The sequence below is a fragment of the Zingiber officinale genome, chromosome 9A (genome assembly GCF_018446385.1).
Source record: "Zingiber officinale cultivar Zhangliang chromosome 9A, Zo_v1.1, whole genome shotgun sequence".
Taxonomy (NCBI): domain Eukaryota; kingdom Viridiplantae; phylum Streptophyta; class Magnoliopsida; order Zingiberales; family Zingiberaceae; genus Zingiber; species Zingiber officinale.
The window spans coordinates 133,173,466-133,192,129 of NC_056002.1; the positions used below are offsets into that span (position 1 = coordinate 133,173,466).

General features: G+C 35.5%; 2 protein-coding genes across 3 annotated transcripts; one reads left to right on the top strand and one right to left on the bottom strand.

Moving 5' to 3' along the window:
• The first annotated feature begins 844 nt into the window (after positions 1 to 844).
• On the top strand, positions 845 to 8,282 carry LOC122021148 (SUPPRESSOR OF ABI3-5-like). 2 transcript variants are annotated; one of them, XM_042579232.1, is made up of 10 exons: positions 845 to 1,014; positions 1,909 to 2,014; positions 2,194 to 2,266; positions 2,702 to 2,756; positions 2,853 to 2,944; positions 4,785 to 5,051; positions 5,254 to 5,480; positions 6,450 to 6,674; positions 7,763 to 7,882; positions 7,980 to 8,282. In XM_042579232.1, the coding sequence occupies exons 1-9, from the start codon at positions 893 to 895 to the stop codon at positions 7,844 to 7,846; spliced, it is 1,251 nt and encodes a 416-aa protein (XP_042435166.1). In that variant the 5' UTR covers positions 845 to 892; the 3' UTR covers positions 7,847 to 7,882; positions 7,980 to 8,282. The 2 variants fall into 2 exon arrangements, with proteins under 2 accessions (XP_042435166.1, XP_042435167.1); XM_042579233.1 differs by having other exon boundaries at positions 8,012 to 8,282.
• Positions 8,283 to 8,293: 11 nt separating this feature from the next.
• On the bottom strand, positions 8,294 to 9,672 carry LOC122021150 (phenylpropanoylacetyl-CoA synthase-like). Its single transcript, XM_042579234.1, has 2 exons — positions 9,458 to 9,672; positions 8,294 to 9,376 (listed from the first exon to the last, which is right to left on the bottom strand). The coding sequence occupies exons 1-2, from the start codon at positions 9,627 to 9,629 to the stop codon at positions 8,388 to 8,390; spliced, it is 1,161 nt and encodes a 386-aa protein (XP_042435168.1). The 5' UTR covers positions 9,630 to 9,672; the 3' UTR covers positions 8,294 to 8,387.
• Between the last annotated feature and the right edge of the window lie 8,992 nt (positions 9,673 to 18,664).

Sequence of the window (18,664 nt, forward strand, 5' to 3'; positions counted from 1 at the left end):
TATTAAAGTTAAGAAGATGAAAGGACACCCCTTTCCCTTCATTTTCTCGCCCATTCAATTTCTCCATTAATAGAGGAAGAGGAAGAATTATCTTCTTCTAATATATATGCATCCAAATCCAAGAAGACAAGGGGGTTTGCTGTGTGCGATGTTTGTGCAATGTCAAAAGAGAAAATGTTCGTCCTATATGTGAAAGGTCTCTGTTCGTTCGTGTGCACAAGATTGTAAGAGGAGAACATCCATTAGAGAGGGATTTGGCTCGTGAAATCTTAAAGAGTTTTCTGATTCATTCGTGATCATTCTTTATCTGACGTAAGTTATTCTTTAATATCTTTTTTGATCTTCTTCTCCGAGTATCACTATGAATTTTTCATTTTATACGAAAAATGAAGATCAAGATAAAAATTACTATGAATTCTATTTTATGTTTCATGTTATTAGGATTAACCGTTATTATAGTAAAAAAATGTACAGAGTCGGAATAGAGCTTTTTTTTTGGAAAAAATATTAAAAAAAATTCATTTTGACTATTCCAATAAAAAAACAGATGCTTTTTAATTTTTTTTTATATTTAAATTTGATTCCATCAACAATTTACAGTAGTTGGGTCGGACATGATTTCATCATGGCATATTGACCCACATATTAAAAAAATAAAAAATAAAAAATATTTAAATGTTATAACAATATATATATATATATATATATATATATATTATGTTTTTAATTTATTGGTTTATCAAAAGATCAGGCCGTTACGGGCCGTCGCGAACCTGACCCGGCCCATTCGATATCCGTTTTGCCCCCCGTAATAAAATTGAAATTTACCCTACATTTTGGCGCAGAACCCTCGAAACAGCTTGGAGAAGACGAAGACGAAGACGGAAACAATATGGCCGGAACGGAGCTGGTCGACAGTGGCGGTGGCTCCGAAGAAACCGAGAGTGAGCAGGAAAGCTACGGTTCTTCCTCCTTCGTATGGGATGACAATTCCAAGCTCTACTACCACGCCAGGTACGGCTTTGCCTTTTCTTCTCTTGCCCGTTTAGTAATCTAGGGTTTCCCTCTGACGGAAGAGCAATATATCCGATCTTGATTCCTACATAGTTTTGCTTGCCGGCTTTTCATATAGATTCCACCTAATTCCTCGTTATCTTCATCGTCTCCTTTTTGGTATTTTTCATTTGATAGGCAATGTAAAAAATATCTTCTCGTTCTAGTACTTACTATAGCGGTTTTTGTGAATCTGCTATCGTGACCATCCTTGAAGCAAAATTTAGTTGGAGTTACTTGAGGCCCAGCAAAACTGTCAACGAAATTGTTAATAGATGATATGACTTGGATAACTTCATTTTCTTCTGGTGAGTTCTGCATTTCAATAAAAGGCCCATTAGGAAAATTGTACCAAGGTTTCTGACGCAGTCTAAAAGAAAAGAATGAATTCAAATGCCCCCATTACCTATGCAATTCAGAATTGTTCTCATTTATCTTCTCTAAATTAATTATTCTCTTTATTTTATCCACAATTATTTACTACTTTATATTTTTGGAATGAGTTATTTTACTATTGACAATACCTTCTTCAATGTCTATAAATAATCACCCTATGAGTATGAACCTCTTCTCTGTTTAGCAAATTGAAATGAATAGCTTTTTGCATTTGAAGGATGATCCCCTTAAAATGATCATTCTCTTCCCTCTCCCCTCTTCCCTTTTCTTTGGTTCTCCATTAGATATGCTTTGGGTTCCTGTTGATTTTGTATTAGAGCACTAATCCTCTGTACTATCTCTATTGTTCTACACCATAATTCTTGTATTTGACTTTGCTATCATATTTGGAGATTTATTAGCTAACTTAATTTCATTCCTGTGCTAAATTTGAGTATCGATTCACCTGTTTATTTGCAGTAGTGGGTTCTACCATGATCCCAGTGCTGGTTGGTATTACAGCAGTAGAGATGGTCATTATTACACATTTGAAGATGGAAGATATGTGCCATTATCATATAGTGAGGTGAATTTTAGAAATATTCTTATCTTGATAGCACTTTACCATTTTATCTAAAAAGAAAGTCATGCGTCCATATAACTGTCTTGGGTAGCTTTTGCTTGGTGAGCAGCAACAATGGATGTTTTACCAGTATTAATATGCAATTCTGAGTCTTTTTTTTTTTTTTTTGTATTTTACTGAAGAAAGGCGAGGTATCTGAAGTTGTTGATGGTGCAACTTGTGCTTCTTTCCATGAGGCTAGGGATGATGAGACATGTATGTTCTATCCTAATGTCATAGTTTATAAATGGTAAAATTTTGAATTTTGTTGTTCCTTTTTTGATTTGGGTTTAGCTTTGTGATTGGAAATTTCATCTCAGTTCTGCATGAGATGTATGATAATTTAGTTCAGCTTCAGATTTTACAGTGTGTAAAACTTTCCATCCCACTAATAGTCTGGATACTTGTTCTTCCTGCACAATCCCCTTATGCTAGTTTTGTCAATTTCTTATTTGTCTGTTCTGATGCTCCATATTCTGTTGCCATGATGAAAGCCACATCTTACATGATGTTACATATGAAGTTAAATTCAACATGGTAGTTTTGACCTTTCATTTTTGAATTAACCTGGTTTATCTTTTGTAGTATAATGTATGCATGCCATCTCCTTTGATTGAAAATATGAATGTATTTGACTTCTTTCTCTCTCAGTTAGGATAGATGAAAATGCATCTGCTGATGGGATTCAGAATCCACCATCTGAATGGTATGCTTTCTAACTTATTTAATATAAAAAATGAAATTTTCTTCAAATTCCCTGATTTAGATGTGGTGTTCAACTTACACAAATAATTTCATGCAGGCTGGAAGATACTCTTATTGATCTATATTTGTCTGGTTATTCCAATCTAGATGCCCATCCTACTTCCTCATCAACTTCTTTGCATACTGTGGGTATGCATTATACTGTTTCAGTCCATGTTACTGCAACTTTATCTAGAAGTTACTTGATATCACGTTAGATGTTACACGGTGAAGATCATATATACTTTATTGGAGGACAGAGAATTTCAAGTGGATAGTTGCACCATATAAAATCAACATCAACTAGATCAACTTGTGCTTAGAAAATTTAACCATGATTTTGACTCTTCCTTTGTGTTGCATGGCAAGTTTTGATCCTTGGAGTATTTGGAAGGAAATTTTGTCCTATCTAGGTTTTAAATACATTTTCAAGTAGTTGCCGGTTGACCTGCTGCATACCAGTGGATATGCAGTACACAAGAGCATTGGACGTTGACATTAAAAAATATTTTAAAAATATTTAAATCAATATTAAAAGATTAAAATGATTAATATACGTGTCCAACAAAATATATTAATCAAAACAAATTCACAAGTAATAAGGGATAAGCTAAAGAAGATTAGAACATCACATGAAGCGAATTCGAGATATGGGAATAGGAATATTTAAATCAATCCTGCAAAAGATAAGTAAGTTTGTAGAAAAGTTACAGTGATGAGGATTTCTACAACATTCACTAGCTATTTTAAATTGTTGTTGAAGAGAATGAAAATTGAGAAGAGGAGATGGAGACCTTACCTTGGAGAGGAGAAAATTTTTTACTCCAGAAGTCCAGAACAATTATTTCAACACCTATTTTAAAGGAAAACAGCTGAAATGTTTAGAGGATATGTGAAGTAGAGAGAGAAGAAGGAAAAAAAAAATCTTAGAGAGGATAAGAAAACTTCAGCATCCGGCAACTATTTCTGCAACTGATTTTGAAGGGAAAAAACTCTTAAACATTTGAAATGAGAAATCGAGAAGAGAAGATGGAAAAGATAGGGACCAGTTAAACAGAAGAAATCACAACAGTTGAAGGAAGATGGATAAATCACAGTGAGCAACCTTCATCTTCTGTTCAGCAGTCTGTTCCCACAAGAAAGGAGGCTCATGTAGCACATATGCTCATCGAGGTATTGTCTGCTTTGTCGATACTATTGGCCTCTTGATTCTGTCCCATGATTAAGTTTGAGTTCAAACCGAGGAACTTCTCAAGAGGTCACCCATTCAGGAATTGCTCCACACTAAACAAAATTAGTACGGAATTCTTACAAACAACCTTAGTCAATTCTATGAAATGACATCTTGCTATTGAAATATTGAAAGTATATAATCCATTTAAGGCAAGTTACTTTCAGTCTCATCGTGCTTTGGTTCATCCCTGCCTCTGCATCCTAGAAGCCCGCCAAGAACCACATCTTATTTGACCTATGTTCCCTAATGATGACACCCTGAGCTCATCAAATCGGGTTGTTACAGCTCGAGGGTTTTGCATGAGGCATGAGGGAGGGATCACTCGAGATGGATAAGCTAGGGTTTTGTATAAGATATACAAGATTTAGTTAAAACAAAATCAAATATGGTTCCTTTGGTTCTTTAAACTGCATATGTGCTCACTTTATTCAGTTAACCTGCATATGTGGTCTTGTTGGATTGCATTTTAGAATGGTTGCTTATAGAGGACCACATATAGGGTAGGTGACGCTGTCACTTGTCTAAACTGCCTAGGCGGACACCTGGACCACTTTTCAAACAATTCTTTGGTAATTTTAGGTTACTCTTTAACAGCTTCACCATACTTAAATTAGTTCGGAAAATTGAGATCACAGATGATAACTGATTTTTCTCATTAGTATTATAGAATGCAATTTATTAAACTATCTCTTCTTTGATTCTCTCCTCATGCTAGTGCCAGATAATGAGATTCTTTTTATTTCTATTAAAATGTAGATACTTCATGGGAGGAGGAGAACTGGCAAGCTCAGTATGGTCAAGTTGTTAGATCCGGTGATGAGCATCAACCATCTTTTCCAGTTATTGATCTATGGGATTGGGAAATCATCAAAGAGCCGGCAAAGAAAAACAATCCAGTGTACAAACTGATTGGAAGAACTGCAAGATGTTCCAATAGGCTTCATCCTTCTGTGCCTGCTGGAGGTGCTTTAAAAACTACCCCAATTCGTGAGGTTCATTTAGATTTGGTGCGTGTTACTTCAGGTCTGTATCTTTAAGTCTTTTTAGGCTATGTTTCTGTTGTTGACCATTCCATGTATGCTAAATTGTTGATTCAATCTGGAAACATCTGTCTGATTTATTCACCTATATTCCTCTTAGTGATTATGATTAGCTTCCTTCTTACAGAGTGTTTATAGAATTCGTACAGAGTATGGACTTTTTGATTTGTTGATTTCTGTTTCAGGAAAAGTTTACCGATTGAGGAGTCCAAACAGAAGATACTTGACTTCTTTATCATCATATGATTCTTCCAACCCCACTAAAGATTGGGGTTTCCCAGATCTTTATGACAATTTGCAGAATGGTATATCAGATGCATTATCATATCCCAATTGTCAACCTAATCATACAGATGAAGTTTGTGATATCTGGTCTTCTAAGCTTGACAATTTTCCAAACACACCAGAGAAGGTAAATGTATTCTGTGTTAACCTTGTCTGTCTATTATTATATAAAACATAAACTTGATTTTATTCTCAAGGTAGATGCTGAATCTACATAACCAGGGATATTATTTTACGATGTTGGAGGGTGGGAAATGCATTAAACCTTCTAGATAAGTACTTTATATTTTTTTTTAGCAATCTATGTAGAAACAACTCTATTGGTTCGAGGCTCTGTTCCTGTGAATCAAGTGGTATAGAAATTTCTTGGAAGATGATAAATATTTCAAGATTTCAATTTGAAATGTAAACATTAAGGCCATGATTCTTATGAGAGTGTAATGTGAGGGAGAGAATGAGACTAGAGAAATAAATTTTTAAGAAAAGAATATGAAAAACCATTCCTCATTAAGAGAGAAATCTTTTCCACCTTGGAAGAAGATAAAGTGGGTTAGAAATTTGAATTTGTAATTTTTTTTTATGTGAAAATTTAAAAAAACTAAAAAACATTTAAATGACAATGTCATTTATTATTATATATCGTAAAATTGGCAACAGTGTCATGGAATTTGAGCATTCTGTCCGATTTGGAAGCACCAAAGTGATCAAAACTAGGGAAAATGTTCGCTTGTTTCCTTCAATTTTTTGCGCAAGAAAATGGAGGGAAAGGGTAAGTGAGGTACTCTTTCTTTAGGATTATTTCTTTCCTCTAATGAAAATGTACTAAGTTCTGCTTTGTGATATTAGAGATTATTGTCATTTTAATGATTCTTAGATCAGTTGAATATAAATGATTTCTGGCTTCATAGTCAGAAGACAGGTTGAATATATTTGATAAACTAAGATTCTTTATGTAGGATATAAATATTGTAGTTTCCAATTACAAAATAAGCTCGATTAACTTTTATGGAAGTTGTAATGGTCTTCTATTTGGATATCTGTAATACCAATCTGCTTATAATGTATACTTGATTTATACTTGTGCCTCTAAATCCAGCACAAAAATGTAACTTATAAAGATCGAGCTGCTGCAAGAAGGATGTTACATGGTGATTTCAGTGTTGGTCCTGGACAAAAGGACGCTGAGAACAGATCGTTTCATGAACCAACCTCATCGTCACAACATGCTGATCCAGAAGATGCTGCAGCAGAAGCCATAAAGTCATCGTTTGGAAGTGGAAGTTATGCCAGAAGAATTCTGAAAAGCATGGGATGGACTGATGTGAGTTTGATATTTTGACTTTTTAACTATATACGTAGAATACGGGCAAAGAATTTTTGCTGTACCATAGTTATGAATGTCAAGCTAAGATTTATATTCAGTGTGAAATGAACATTTAGTTGCTATATGGTTCCTTTCTTATTTGCTCATATAATCTACATAAACCAAGATGAAAATTGTTAAATGAAGACACTTTGTAATCTGAAATTAAATATATAGGTGCCCATCATTTGGTGATTATATTAAAAACATAATGTTGATACTTGGTTGACAATTATAGGTGCCGCATAATTTCTTTCGTTGTTTCGTGAATTAAGTGGTAGACGTTGTTCATTTGTGGTTTCTTGATCTTGCGTAGAACAACATTATGGTATCAGTCACTATGCTCTATTACCATAAGAATCACTATAATGTAATCTTAAATCTAATAGATCTGATATTTTTTTTTGTGCTTTCTTACCTCAGAAGTGCTAAAATCTAATAATTTTTTGTGCTTCCTTACCCTCAGTTTACATAATTAAATGTGATTTACAATGTTTTACTAGTGATACAACTTGGCAAGAGTTAAGTGAAGGGATATGATTTATGTAGCTTGCCCAAGATAGTTGATTAACATTATCCATAAACTAATGGCATCATATCTAGCTTGTCTTAAATAGTTGATTAACATTATCCATAAACTAATGGCATTTTGTTATACATGAATTCTATGTTCATCTGCATAGCTCACGAGTTATGCAGTATTCAACATCTTTTGCTTCCTCTTTAAAATATACCTTGGTGGACAGCTATATCAACTAGTTAAAATGCTAGCTCATAGTATGAAACTGTTATACCATTGCTTTGTGGCTAGTTCTCCTGTATAATTGGAAAATAACTTGATAGTACGAAGGGCTGCATGCATTTCTATGCGCATACCCAACTTCTTCAATGCAGATTTCCTGATGCTGTTTATGCAAATGACATCCAGTTTCAGCATCTACATAAATCTACTGAATATTTTGTAGTTTGTTTATCTAGATATGAAATTAATGCTCAACACAATTCTGCTAATCTATTTGTTTTCTTTTTATTCATCCCCTTCATAGGGAGAAGCTTTAGGGAATAGCAGAAAAGGTATTTTGGAACCTCTTCGAGCTGTGGGTAACAAAGGTTATGCAGGATTGGGATAGAATACTCATATCAGAGATGCTACATTGTAGCAAACGGTAAGTATACTTATTTCAGACGCCCTTCACAGTTTGTCTTTATGTGAAGGGAGAAAAATCATAATGTCAGTTTTGTATCCTACTACCAAATGACTAGGGGATGAGAGAAATTTTTTCTCGCGCTATTAGAGATGCTACATTGGTGACAAAAGACGAATACGCTCGCCCCCAGCGCTCCCGCCAACTATCAGAGATGCTACATGGTCTTTATCAAAGTTGTCTTCATGATCCAATTAGTCTTCATGTCAGATATTTGCAAATCGTACCAAGTATTTTAGACGACCTTTTAAGGGTGAGATTTTCTTTTAAGATGTACGTTCTTTCTGTATTCTAGTGTAGATATTGTAATTTCAAGACATCCAACAATCTCAGCAATACAAGATTGAAATAATTTATATAACGAGTGTCGATTTAGATAAAACTGAGTCTTGCAAATACATGTACTTATAGTTTATGGGAGATATTGTGATGCATTACTTTTGTTTCACATACGTCTACTAATTATTTAGTTGGGGAGAGCGTGGAGGACGACCGTCTCGACGGTGAGGCCGGGGCCGAAGCCGAAGAGTACCCCCCACTCACATCCCTCACCGGTGGTGGTGCATCCCTCCGTCGCCGACCGCTTCCTCATCTCATCCATGATAAATAGCACCGAAGCACTCTGCATGTTGCCATACTCCCTCAGCACATGCCTAGTCGCAGCTAGTTTCCCTGCCCCCAACCCGGCACTCATTTCCACTTGGTCCACAATGGCTCTCCCGCCTGGGTGCACAATCCAGAACAGGTCGTTCCAGTTTGAAACCCCCATTGGCGCGAAAGACACCTCCAAGCACCGTTGGATGTTTGCCCCAACTACAGCCGGCAGTTTGCTCCCTAAGTGGAATGTCAACCCGATCTCCCTCAGGTGCCCCGCAACCATCTCCTCGCTCTCCGGCAGCATCACCTGAGCTGCCGAGGCCAGTTCATAGATCGGCCTCTCTGCCTCCTTTGGGTCCGCACCAACGATCACCGCCGCAGCGCCATCGCCGAAGAGGGCTTGTGCGATAAGGTTCTCGAAGTGGTGGTCGTCGGGCCCACGGAAGAACATGACGTTGAGCTCGGAGCACACCACCATCACGCGCGCACCCTTGTTGTTCTCGGCCAAGTCCTTGGCCACCCGCAGCGCCGTCCCGCCGGCGTGGCAGCCGATGTTGTAGAGCATCACGCGGCGCACCCGCGGCGACAGGCCGAGCAGCTGCAGCAGGCGGCAGTCGACACCTAGGAGGTCGACTCCCGCGGACGAGCTGAAGACGAGGTGAGTGATGTCGGAGGCCGGCTGCCCCCACTCCTTTATGGCCTTGTCCGCCGCCTCCTCCGCCAGCCGCGGCACCTCGGCCAACACAATCTTCTGCCTCACGTCGAACGACGGCGCCATGTACGCGCACAGCTCGGGGTTCTCCTTCAGTATCTCCTCCGTTAGGCACATGTGCCGCTTCCCGATCATCGACTTCTCACCTACATGCACCACCAAATCACACAAATTTACCACATGCAAAACCCCAAATTTAGGCTAAACCCATATATATGAAAACTCACAAACGCGCCGAAACTTATGCATCAAGTCTGTCTTGTATTGAGAATTTGTGATACGGAAGTAGTATTCAGGATACTGCATCTGGTCGACCACATTGGAAGGGTTGGCTGTTCCGATCGCGAGGATAGTCGCGGGCCCGTCGGCCGCTTTGCCGGAGGCATCTATGGTAGCCATGGACTTAGAGATAGCAACTTAGTTTTAGCTATCACTGCTAGTGCTTGAACTTAAGAAAGCTGGATGAATCAATGAAGAGACACTGCCTTGGTATTTATAGAGAAGAGAATGAATCATAATCCATATTTGCTACTAGCCGCAAGATTCATAGATGCCCCTATATATGGATGCTCCGGACTACGATGTAGTGATAGGATGTTCAGGTAGTCTTTTAAATATTTATGATTTAATTCTTAACTATAGCATATTGTAAGATATTTTTCTCTAATGAGATGAAAAATCTAGAATGTTAGAGTTGCCCATCACTTACGTTTTTAGATTTATCGGGATGATCGATGAAATTTTTTTATAAATTCATATTTATCATTATATATAGGGAGAGAAATTTTACTCTGCATATTCTTATGTGAGCAACCAAGGACGACATCTAATATGACCATATAAGACTGTCAAAATTTAAATTTTTTAATACATGCATCTCATCTGCATACAACTCTCTTCTCTCCTACATGCAAGATATCACCCTCTTTTCACTTCTACATGTAAGATGATGCTGATTTTTACAAACTAACACTAAAATAAAGATGATCTTTAAAGACGACCTCCAACGTGTTGGTCTTTAAAGACCAGCGTTAGCATGTTAGAGCTGGTTTGTACAAATTAACATTAACGTTGGTACTGATTTGTACAAATCAGTAGTGGTATTGGTGTTGGTTTATAACCAACTCCAACGTTGGAGTTGGTTTGTACAAACCACCACCACAGTTGGTGCTGATTTCAACAAATGAGCATCAACGTTGGCGCTAATTTCATTTGTTATTGGTATTAGTTTGAGAAAATCAACACCAAGGTGGTACTAATTTCTATAAACCAACATCAATAAATGAACACCAACATTGATGCTGGTGTCAACAAACCAATGTTGGTGCTAGTTTCATTTGTTATTGGTGTTGGTTTCTATAAACCAACACTAATATGATGCTGATTTCAACAGATCAATACCAATGTTAGTGCTAGTTTCAACAAACCAGCACCAACATTGGTGCTAATTTCATTTGTTGTTGGTAATGATTTGTAGAAATCTGTACAATGTAGATGTTAATTTCTATAAATCAACATCACCTTACATGTAGAAGAGAGAACAAAATTACCTGTAAATAAAAGATTAAAAAAATAAATTTTAATCATGTCAAATCATACACGTTGGATGTCGTACACTACCGTTTATGATAAGTTGAGGTAGGATATTTTTCTTTTAGATATATATATGATAAAATATTAAAAGGAAGACTAAGATTTATCGTATAATTCAACGACTTTGTTTTTTCTTGCATTGCACTCAAACCAATTGAACGAAGTACAGGTGAAGAAGATATGGTCAAGAGACTTAAAATAATAGGATTTGATGAGGTGGACACTAAATAAGGATTTTATCAGTTGAGAAGATTACATGATTTTGTTATAATAATAAGATAATAATCTTTGATTATTGTAAGCTTTTCCTTAATAATATGCATCGGTAACGCTTTCACCAACCACCAACTCACCTACACGCCACACGTCCGGCTCTAGTAATTGGATATATATTTAAAATATCTATATTTATGAATGGAGATTGGAGAACTCCAAATCATCAAAATAAATAAAATAAATAATGAAATATCAAATAATTAAAATAAAAACTAGGGATACTTGGCAAATTAGGGAAAGCCAACTACCACTTAGGTATTAGTGTCAATATCTTTCAATCTAGCTTTGGGTGTTTACAAGTTTACCTTTCAATGACACTTGAAAAGCATATCTAACTTTGCTATTTATCAAATATCACACTTATTTTAAAAAATAATTTTCTTCTTAAAATTGATTTCAATCCACAAGCGTTTACCATATAATTCACAAAGTAAATCTGACAGCACCACGGTGTTAATAAACTTATTATAGGCATCCCAAGGAATGAAATAGTCAGGGATTGAATCTCGTAGGAACTTTGGATCTAAATTCACTCCATCATGCGTCTCTCATTTATGTATTTGAATTTACCTCCTTTCATACTCATAGGGCCAACTCTAGGGTCGCTGAGATGATGGATCTACCTGTAGATCCCGTAAACTATATGTAATAGACTCAATATGTTCTTTGAGATCCCGTATTAATGAGAATTTCATGTCCTTTTTCACCTAGCCTTCATCAAATCTTGAAAAACATGCAGCAGGGACATGGAAGCCATCCAGTCATAATCTACTTGATGCAATCTGACTAGTTGTTGTTCTCATTCCACACCCATACTCGTTCCTGTTCCTGTTGCTGTTACAAATTCTGAAACAAGCAGTAAAACATGTAATTGGGGAGGTGAAGCACAACCCATGCAGCTTTTGACTAGACCAAGCAATGGAAGTGCTGATCAGCAGCTGAAATCCAATGGCATGAAGGTGCGAGAATCCATGGAAGAGATGGACCAGCGTTGGCAAAGCTGCTGTCAGCTCAGACATGAAGGACATGTGGATTGGCCATGTGGGTGGGGGCATTCTGCCTTGCTTGAAATTCATATAGTGGGCTCCTACTGCTCCATGATTACAGTAGGGTTCAGGGAATAGGACAGATGAATGTTTGCTCCCTAAGACGGTGCATTTTGTAGGTGTGACGTAACTTGATTCGATAGAAGAATATCAGGTAATAAAAAAATAAATTTATTATTTCCAGAAGAAATATTAATAATCAATCAAATTATCTTAAAATAATTAAACATATATTTAAATAAATTCAAAATTCGAAGAAAAAAAAATGAAAATACTATTGACTCTAAAAATTTAAAATTATTAAAAATAGTAATAAAAATATTTCATCTCTTAAGAAATCTTAAATGATAATTTTTTTGATATGAAAGTAGTTCATTATGGATTCCATCCGATAATAAATATAGATATTTAAATAAATTTTGATTTGACAAGTAGATCATCATCTAAATTAAAAGTTATGATCTCTAAAAATTTATTCTAATGTTCTTGTATCAATGTGACTCTTTCTCATAAGAATGATGGGTGGAATGTTCAAGTATAGTTTGCAACACTAAACATCCTCCTGCGATAGTCCAAAAGGTCATGGTTATTTGAACTAATTAAAGCACCTCGTGCCTTCTCCATGTTATAGATAATGTGTCATGCCATCATGATAATGTGTTCAAGCATATTTGCATATTATTGCGACCAGATGAATCTATATTTGAAGGAGTGCATTGTGACTATTGGAGTTGTCGAATGCAAACTAAGCGCCATCGCACAAGATTTGTGGGAAGGTGAAGAAATTGGTTAGGAGATCTATTGATATAAAGAGATGAAGACAATTGAAAAGAGGGTAAAAGTAGGGCTGTAAATAAGTCGAGCCAAGCCGAGCTTTGGGGTGTTCAAGCTTGTTTGATAAGATAACCGAGCCGAGTCGAACCGAGCTTAAAATGAACCAAACTTTTGAAATGAGTGTTCAAGCTTGGCTTGATTTATTTTTTATGAGCTTGAGCTTGTTTGAAACTTGGCTTGAGCTTGGTTCGTTTAGATGTTATCAAGCTCTCAATTCAAGCTTGGCTTGAGCTTGGTTCAAGCTTGGTTCGTTTAGATATTATCACGCTCTCAATTTAAGCTTGTTTGATTGTTTGAATCTTTTAATTGTTTGATTGGTTATTAAGATTGATAATTTAAATTTATTTATTTATTTTATTTTATTTTATTATTTATTTAGCATATTGAAAAGAGTTTTATTAATAAATATGGTTCATGAACATTATTCATGAATATTGTTCACGAACGTTGTTTACGAACGTTAACGAGCTGAACACATATGTGTTCAAGCTTGTTTGTTTAGCTTAACGAGCTATTCAAGTTTGTTTGTTTAATTAATCTTATGTATATTGAACGAACATAAACAAACTCTTACCAAGCCGAACACCAAGCTTGCTCACGAACGCTTGGTTTATTTACAACCCTAGGTAAAAGTATTGCTCACTTAAAGTGGGTTACATTCAATGAAGATAAACTACTGGTGAAGCTAGGACATCATATTAGGAATTATCGTACTTTTTGAATTTACTTAGTGAACAGAATGTAAGGCCGGACAGTCTAATCCAGGATTAGTGGGTTGAAAGATTTAGATATTTGATATAAAAAAGAAGACTCATCACAAAAGGATACTCTAAGCAATTTGAAATAAACTTCATTGATACTTTTTCAATTTGTTGTTGCTCGCGTTGTTCAATTTGAACTAGAAGCCTAATAACTTGACATTTCTAATTGGAAAAACTATAAAAATTATGTTGAATAACCACAAGACTATATTATCATCTTCAGTAAATTTTATATGATCTCAAATAAGCACCAAGAGAATAAAATAGTAAAATCAAAATCATTTTCATAGAAGCACAACTGCACAAGTAAGCATTCTCTTTTTCTGATGAAAGTAAAAAAAATTCTCAATATTTGCTTAAATGTTGATGAACTTATTTACATGGGAGACAAACATAAAGGGTTTTAAGCTTAACATGATGAAAAATAGTGAGATGAATATAAACTTAGATTTTATGAATACTTTATCAAATTAGGCATATTTTAAATAGAGCCATTTAGGAAGTTAACTATGGTGATTTTAGTGTGTGCACAATTTGTGTACTATACAAGGGTGGAGCCAAGTAGACTTCTACTCGGGTTGTAGCCCGGGTGCCCAACGATGATGAGAAGGGAAAAAGGTAAATTTTATTGTAGAAAAAAGGAAAAAATGAAAGACAAAGAGGAGGCTAGCTAGGGTGTCGGTGTCGGCATTGACATCAACGTTGGCACTCGTGGTCCACATCCCGGGTAGATCACCTGGGCTGACTCCGCCATTGGTACTATAGATGCCTTAACTTGGAAGTCCAAAGTTATTGATGAGCAATTGAAGTGGCAAAAACTATAGCATCAAATCAAGTAGAGGGATAATAGATGGAACCATACTATTCAAAAGACAATCACTTTGAGATCAATAAAAAAAAATCATGACAATATTAGAGAGAACCTATACTATAATGATCATATATATATAGAAGTCTTAAGTCTTAGGAAGTATACTAAAAGCTTAATTTTTTATATAAACATTTAGTTAGAAATAAAAATCACATTGGTCAAATATCTACATTTATGTTAAATGTAGTTGTCCATTTAATTTATATTGTAGATAACATGGTGTGTGTGGTGTCACGTAGAAGATCATGTTATCAGTTCCTTATAAATTATAAATAGTTGCTCACAATTAAGATGGAATGAGACAAACCATTGGAATGGTTGTAGTGTAATTTGGTATTAGTTTATCTTGACTATAAAATTACATTAGTACACTATGAGTGTATTGAGCAGGACCATTTGAGGTTGTTCTTTTATACTGATTGCATAAAAGAACATGACTTCTGTTATTATGGAAGTGTGTACTCTTAATCCCTATATAATAATAAACACATATACTTAGTATTTATTTCTTTAATTTATCAATGGGTGAGATTTAGCTTGTTGAATCAAGAGGTCCGATAAGTTGGAAAATAATATTATTTATATGGTGTGTTGTTGATTATAGAAGGAAACTGTGTCCTAGTAATCTAGGTTGATGGTGCCCCCTTGAGGAGCTCATAAGGATTGTCATGTAAACCCTGCAGGTGGACTTAGTCCGACATGACATTAAGGTTGAGTGATACTACTCTTGGAGCTAAATAATAATTAAGTGAGTTGTCAGTAACTCATTTAATTAATGGGAATTCGATATCTTAAACACAGGGAGACTAACACACTCATGATAAGAAGGAACCCATATTGTAATATGGGATTAGTGCGGTAGTGCAATAATAACTCTTTAGTGGTATGAGTTATTATTGATGAACTTGAGTTGGGTGTTCGGGGCGAACACGGGAAGCTCAAGCTCATTGGGAGACCAAAACCAATTCTTCCTCTCGGTCCCTGTTGTAGCCTCTATAAAGCCTTATATCCACAAAGTCCATTTCTTACCCAAGTAATGGGCCGGCCATATCCTTGCTTGGTGCAAAGGGGCCGGACAAGCATGGGCTTGGAAGCCAAGAGGTGGCCGACCAAGCTTGGTGCCCAAGCTACGGGCCGACCACTAGAAAAGGAAAAGGAAGTTTTGTTTTAAAATAAAATTTTATTAAAATCTTTCATTATTTGTAGTTATTTACAATGGTTAAAAGAGAGATTTTATTTTGTTAAAATCTTTCCTTTTTTATAGTTATCTACAATGGTTAAAAGAAAAATTTTAATTTCCTTTTATAGCCATCCTCATGATTTTAAAAGAGAGTTTTAAATTTTAAAATCTTTCCTTTTTTAGTTTTTTACAAAAGATTAAAGAGAGATTTTAATTTTATTAAAATCTATCCTTATTTGTAGTTATCTATAATGTTTAAAAGAGATATTTTAATTTTTGATAAAACTTTCCTTTTTTGTAACCATGTTAAAAAGAGAAGTTTTAATTAATCTTTCCTTTTTTTTAGTTGTCTACATGTTTTAAAAGAGAGAGATTAATTTTTAAAACTTTCCTTTATTGTCATGTACAATAGGAAATTTAAAAGAGAGAGATTTTAATTGTTTTAAATCTTTCCTCTTTTGCTTTTGTGTGGCCGACCATGTATTGTTTAAGAGGAAGTTTTAATTTTTGTTTTAAAACTTCCCTTTTTAGTCATTAGCAAGGATTAAAAGGAAATTTTAATTTTGTTTTAAAACTTTCCTTTTTTGCCTTGAGCAAGGATTATAAAAGAGAGGAAGAGGGAGCCTTCATGATAACTATAACCTTAGTCTCCTCTCTTGATCCTTGTGTGGGCGGCCCTTGCTTCTTCCCTTGCTCCTTGTTTCTTTCTCTCAAGGCCGGCGGCACATCAAGAAGTTCCTTTTCCTTGGTGGCCGACTATTTGGAAGAGAAGAAGAAGGGAAAGGAAGTTTCCTATTTTGGCATCCCTTGGTGGCACGAGAGTCTTGGAGGAGAAGAAAGCTTGGGTGGATTGGTAGATCGTCGCCCACACAACGTCCAAGAGAAGGAGAGGAATGCAATAGAAGATCAAGAGGTCTATAAGCTATAAAAGGTATAACTAGTTATTTGTTTCCGCATCATGACTAGCCTATCCTTTTGTATAGATCTTGAAAAACCAAACACAAGAGGTTATCGATTTTAGGCTATCGTTTTTGTGTTTCGATTTCATGTTTCAATATTGTGCTTCTATTGAGCTCTCTGTAGTTAAACCTAGTTTACCGTAAGAAGTTAAATATCCAATTTCTTTGAAAGGCTTTGTCTAGGAAGTGGTGGATGATCTCATACCCAAGAAGGCCTAGTGCCTCTCCATGTTTAACCTGGAAGCCGATCTTTGAAATAGATATTTAATTAACTTCTGTAATATGATTTAACTTATGAAGAACACATCGGTTAAACTTGGAGTAAAAATATTAAGTATCATTTCCAATCCAAGTTTAACTTCTGAAGGACAATTTGGATTAATAATGTTAAACATCATTTGTAATACAAATTTAACTTCAGTAGAGCACATGGGTAGCTAGGATAGTTCTATGCTTGTATAAATTTTTGTACAAGGGAACTAGAACGGTATTCCGAGTAGCAACCAACAATTGATATCAGAGCTAGGTTTATGCCTCTGTGTGTTTGGTTTTCAGTTAATTATGCACATGTCATACATATTTTAGGCATGAAAATAGTAGGGTATGCAAATAGATTAACTCTGTGGTTGCAGGCTCCAACTATTATGACCTATTGTGATTATGTGTGATTGGACCCTCGGACATGTCGAGGGCATTTTAATTGTGTGCATGATTGTATTTATTAAATACAACATGAGCTGTATTAGTTTTAGGATTTTACATTTTGTTCAATCTAGACTTTATTTACATTCCTTTGTGGAATATAGGATCAATATATGTAAAATTTTATTTTTGTCGTGGATCGTATCCTTGCGAGGCGTGGTGCTATTTGAGGACCAGAGGCGCAGCAGAAAAGGAAGCTCAATGGACGCGACGATATGAGTCCTAGGGCTGGTGGCTAGGTTTAACGACTGCTAGGGCTGGTGGGACACAGATGACAGCTATGGATGAGGCCATAATAGTTGGAAAATTAGTTTTCATATTTATTGTCTTTTATGCTGTGATGTGCTGTGTTTGTGTGCTTGTGTGCATGTTAAAATTCCTCGTTTCTAAATAACTAAGTGGGAGAGGAATTAATTAAATTCCACAGTCTCCATTACTGGTTTGTAAGTAATGCATTCAAATTTGCGTGTTGGCCCTGAGTGTCTTCCTCCACATCGGATGAGTTTGTTTGCGGATCACTAGATCAAACTTCCTTACTGGATGGTTATAGGAAATTATTTAGGAGCGTGTGATCTTCTCCAACTGAAGGGGCACAATCCTATTTAATGGACTAAGTATCAAGTAATGATATACATTTATGCACATTTAATAGTATCCTCCCCATCGGAGTCACTGCTACTATTTATGTGACCAAAGAAAAACCAACTATTAATTTGTCATAAAGTTAGGATGACAAGATAATGAAATTAATGGTAAAACCCCCTCTAACAAATGTTTGATTTTGTATACGTTCACACTAACGTGGCATACAAAATTCACGGTGTTTGAGATAATTTTATTTGTCATAAAGTTAGGTTGACATGATTAATGGGTAAATTCCCCTCTAACAAATATTTGAATTTGTATACGTCCACACTAACATGACATACAAAATTCACGATGTTTGAGATAATTTTATTTGTCATAAAGTTAGGTTGACAAGATAATTAATGGGTAAAACCCTCCTCTTACAAAGGTTTGATTTTATATACGTCCACACTAACGTGACATACAAAATTCACGGTGTTTGAGGTGTTAGTGGATTTAAATGATATTATTTGAAGAATCAATATTATTTTAAATTCTAAAGTTTTGACCAAATATTTGATCGAAGACAGACCAACTATTAATTTTATTTGTCATAAAGAAAGGTCGACAAGATAATAAAATTAA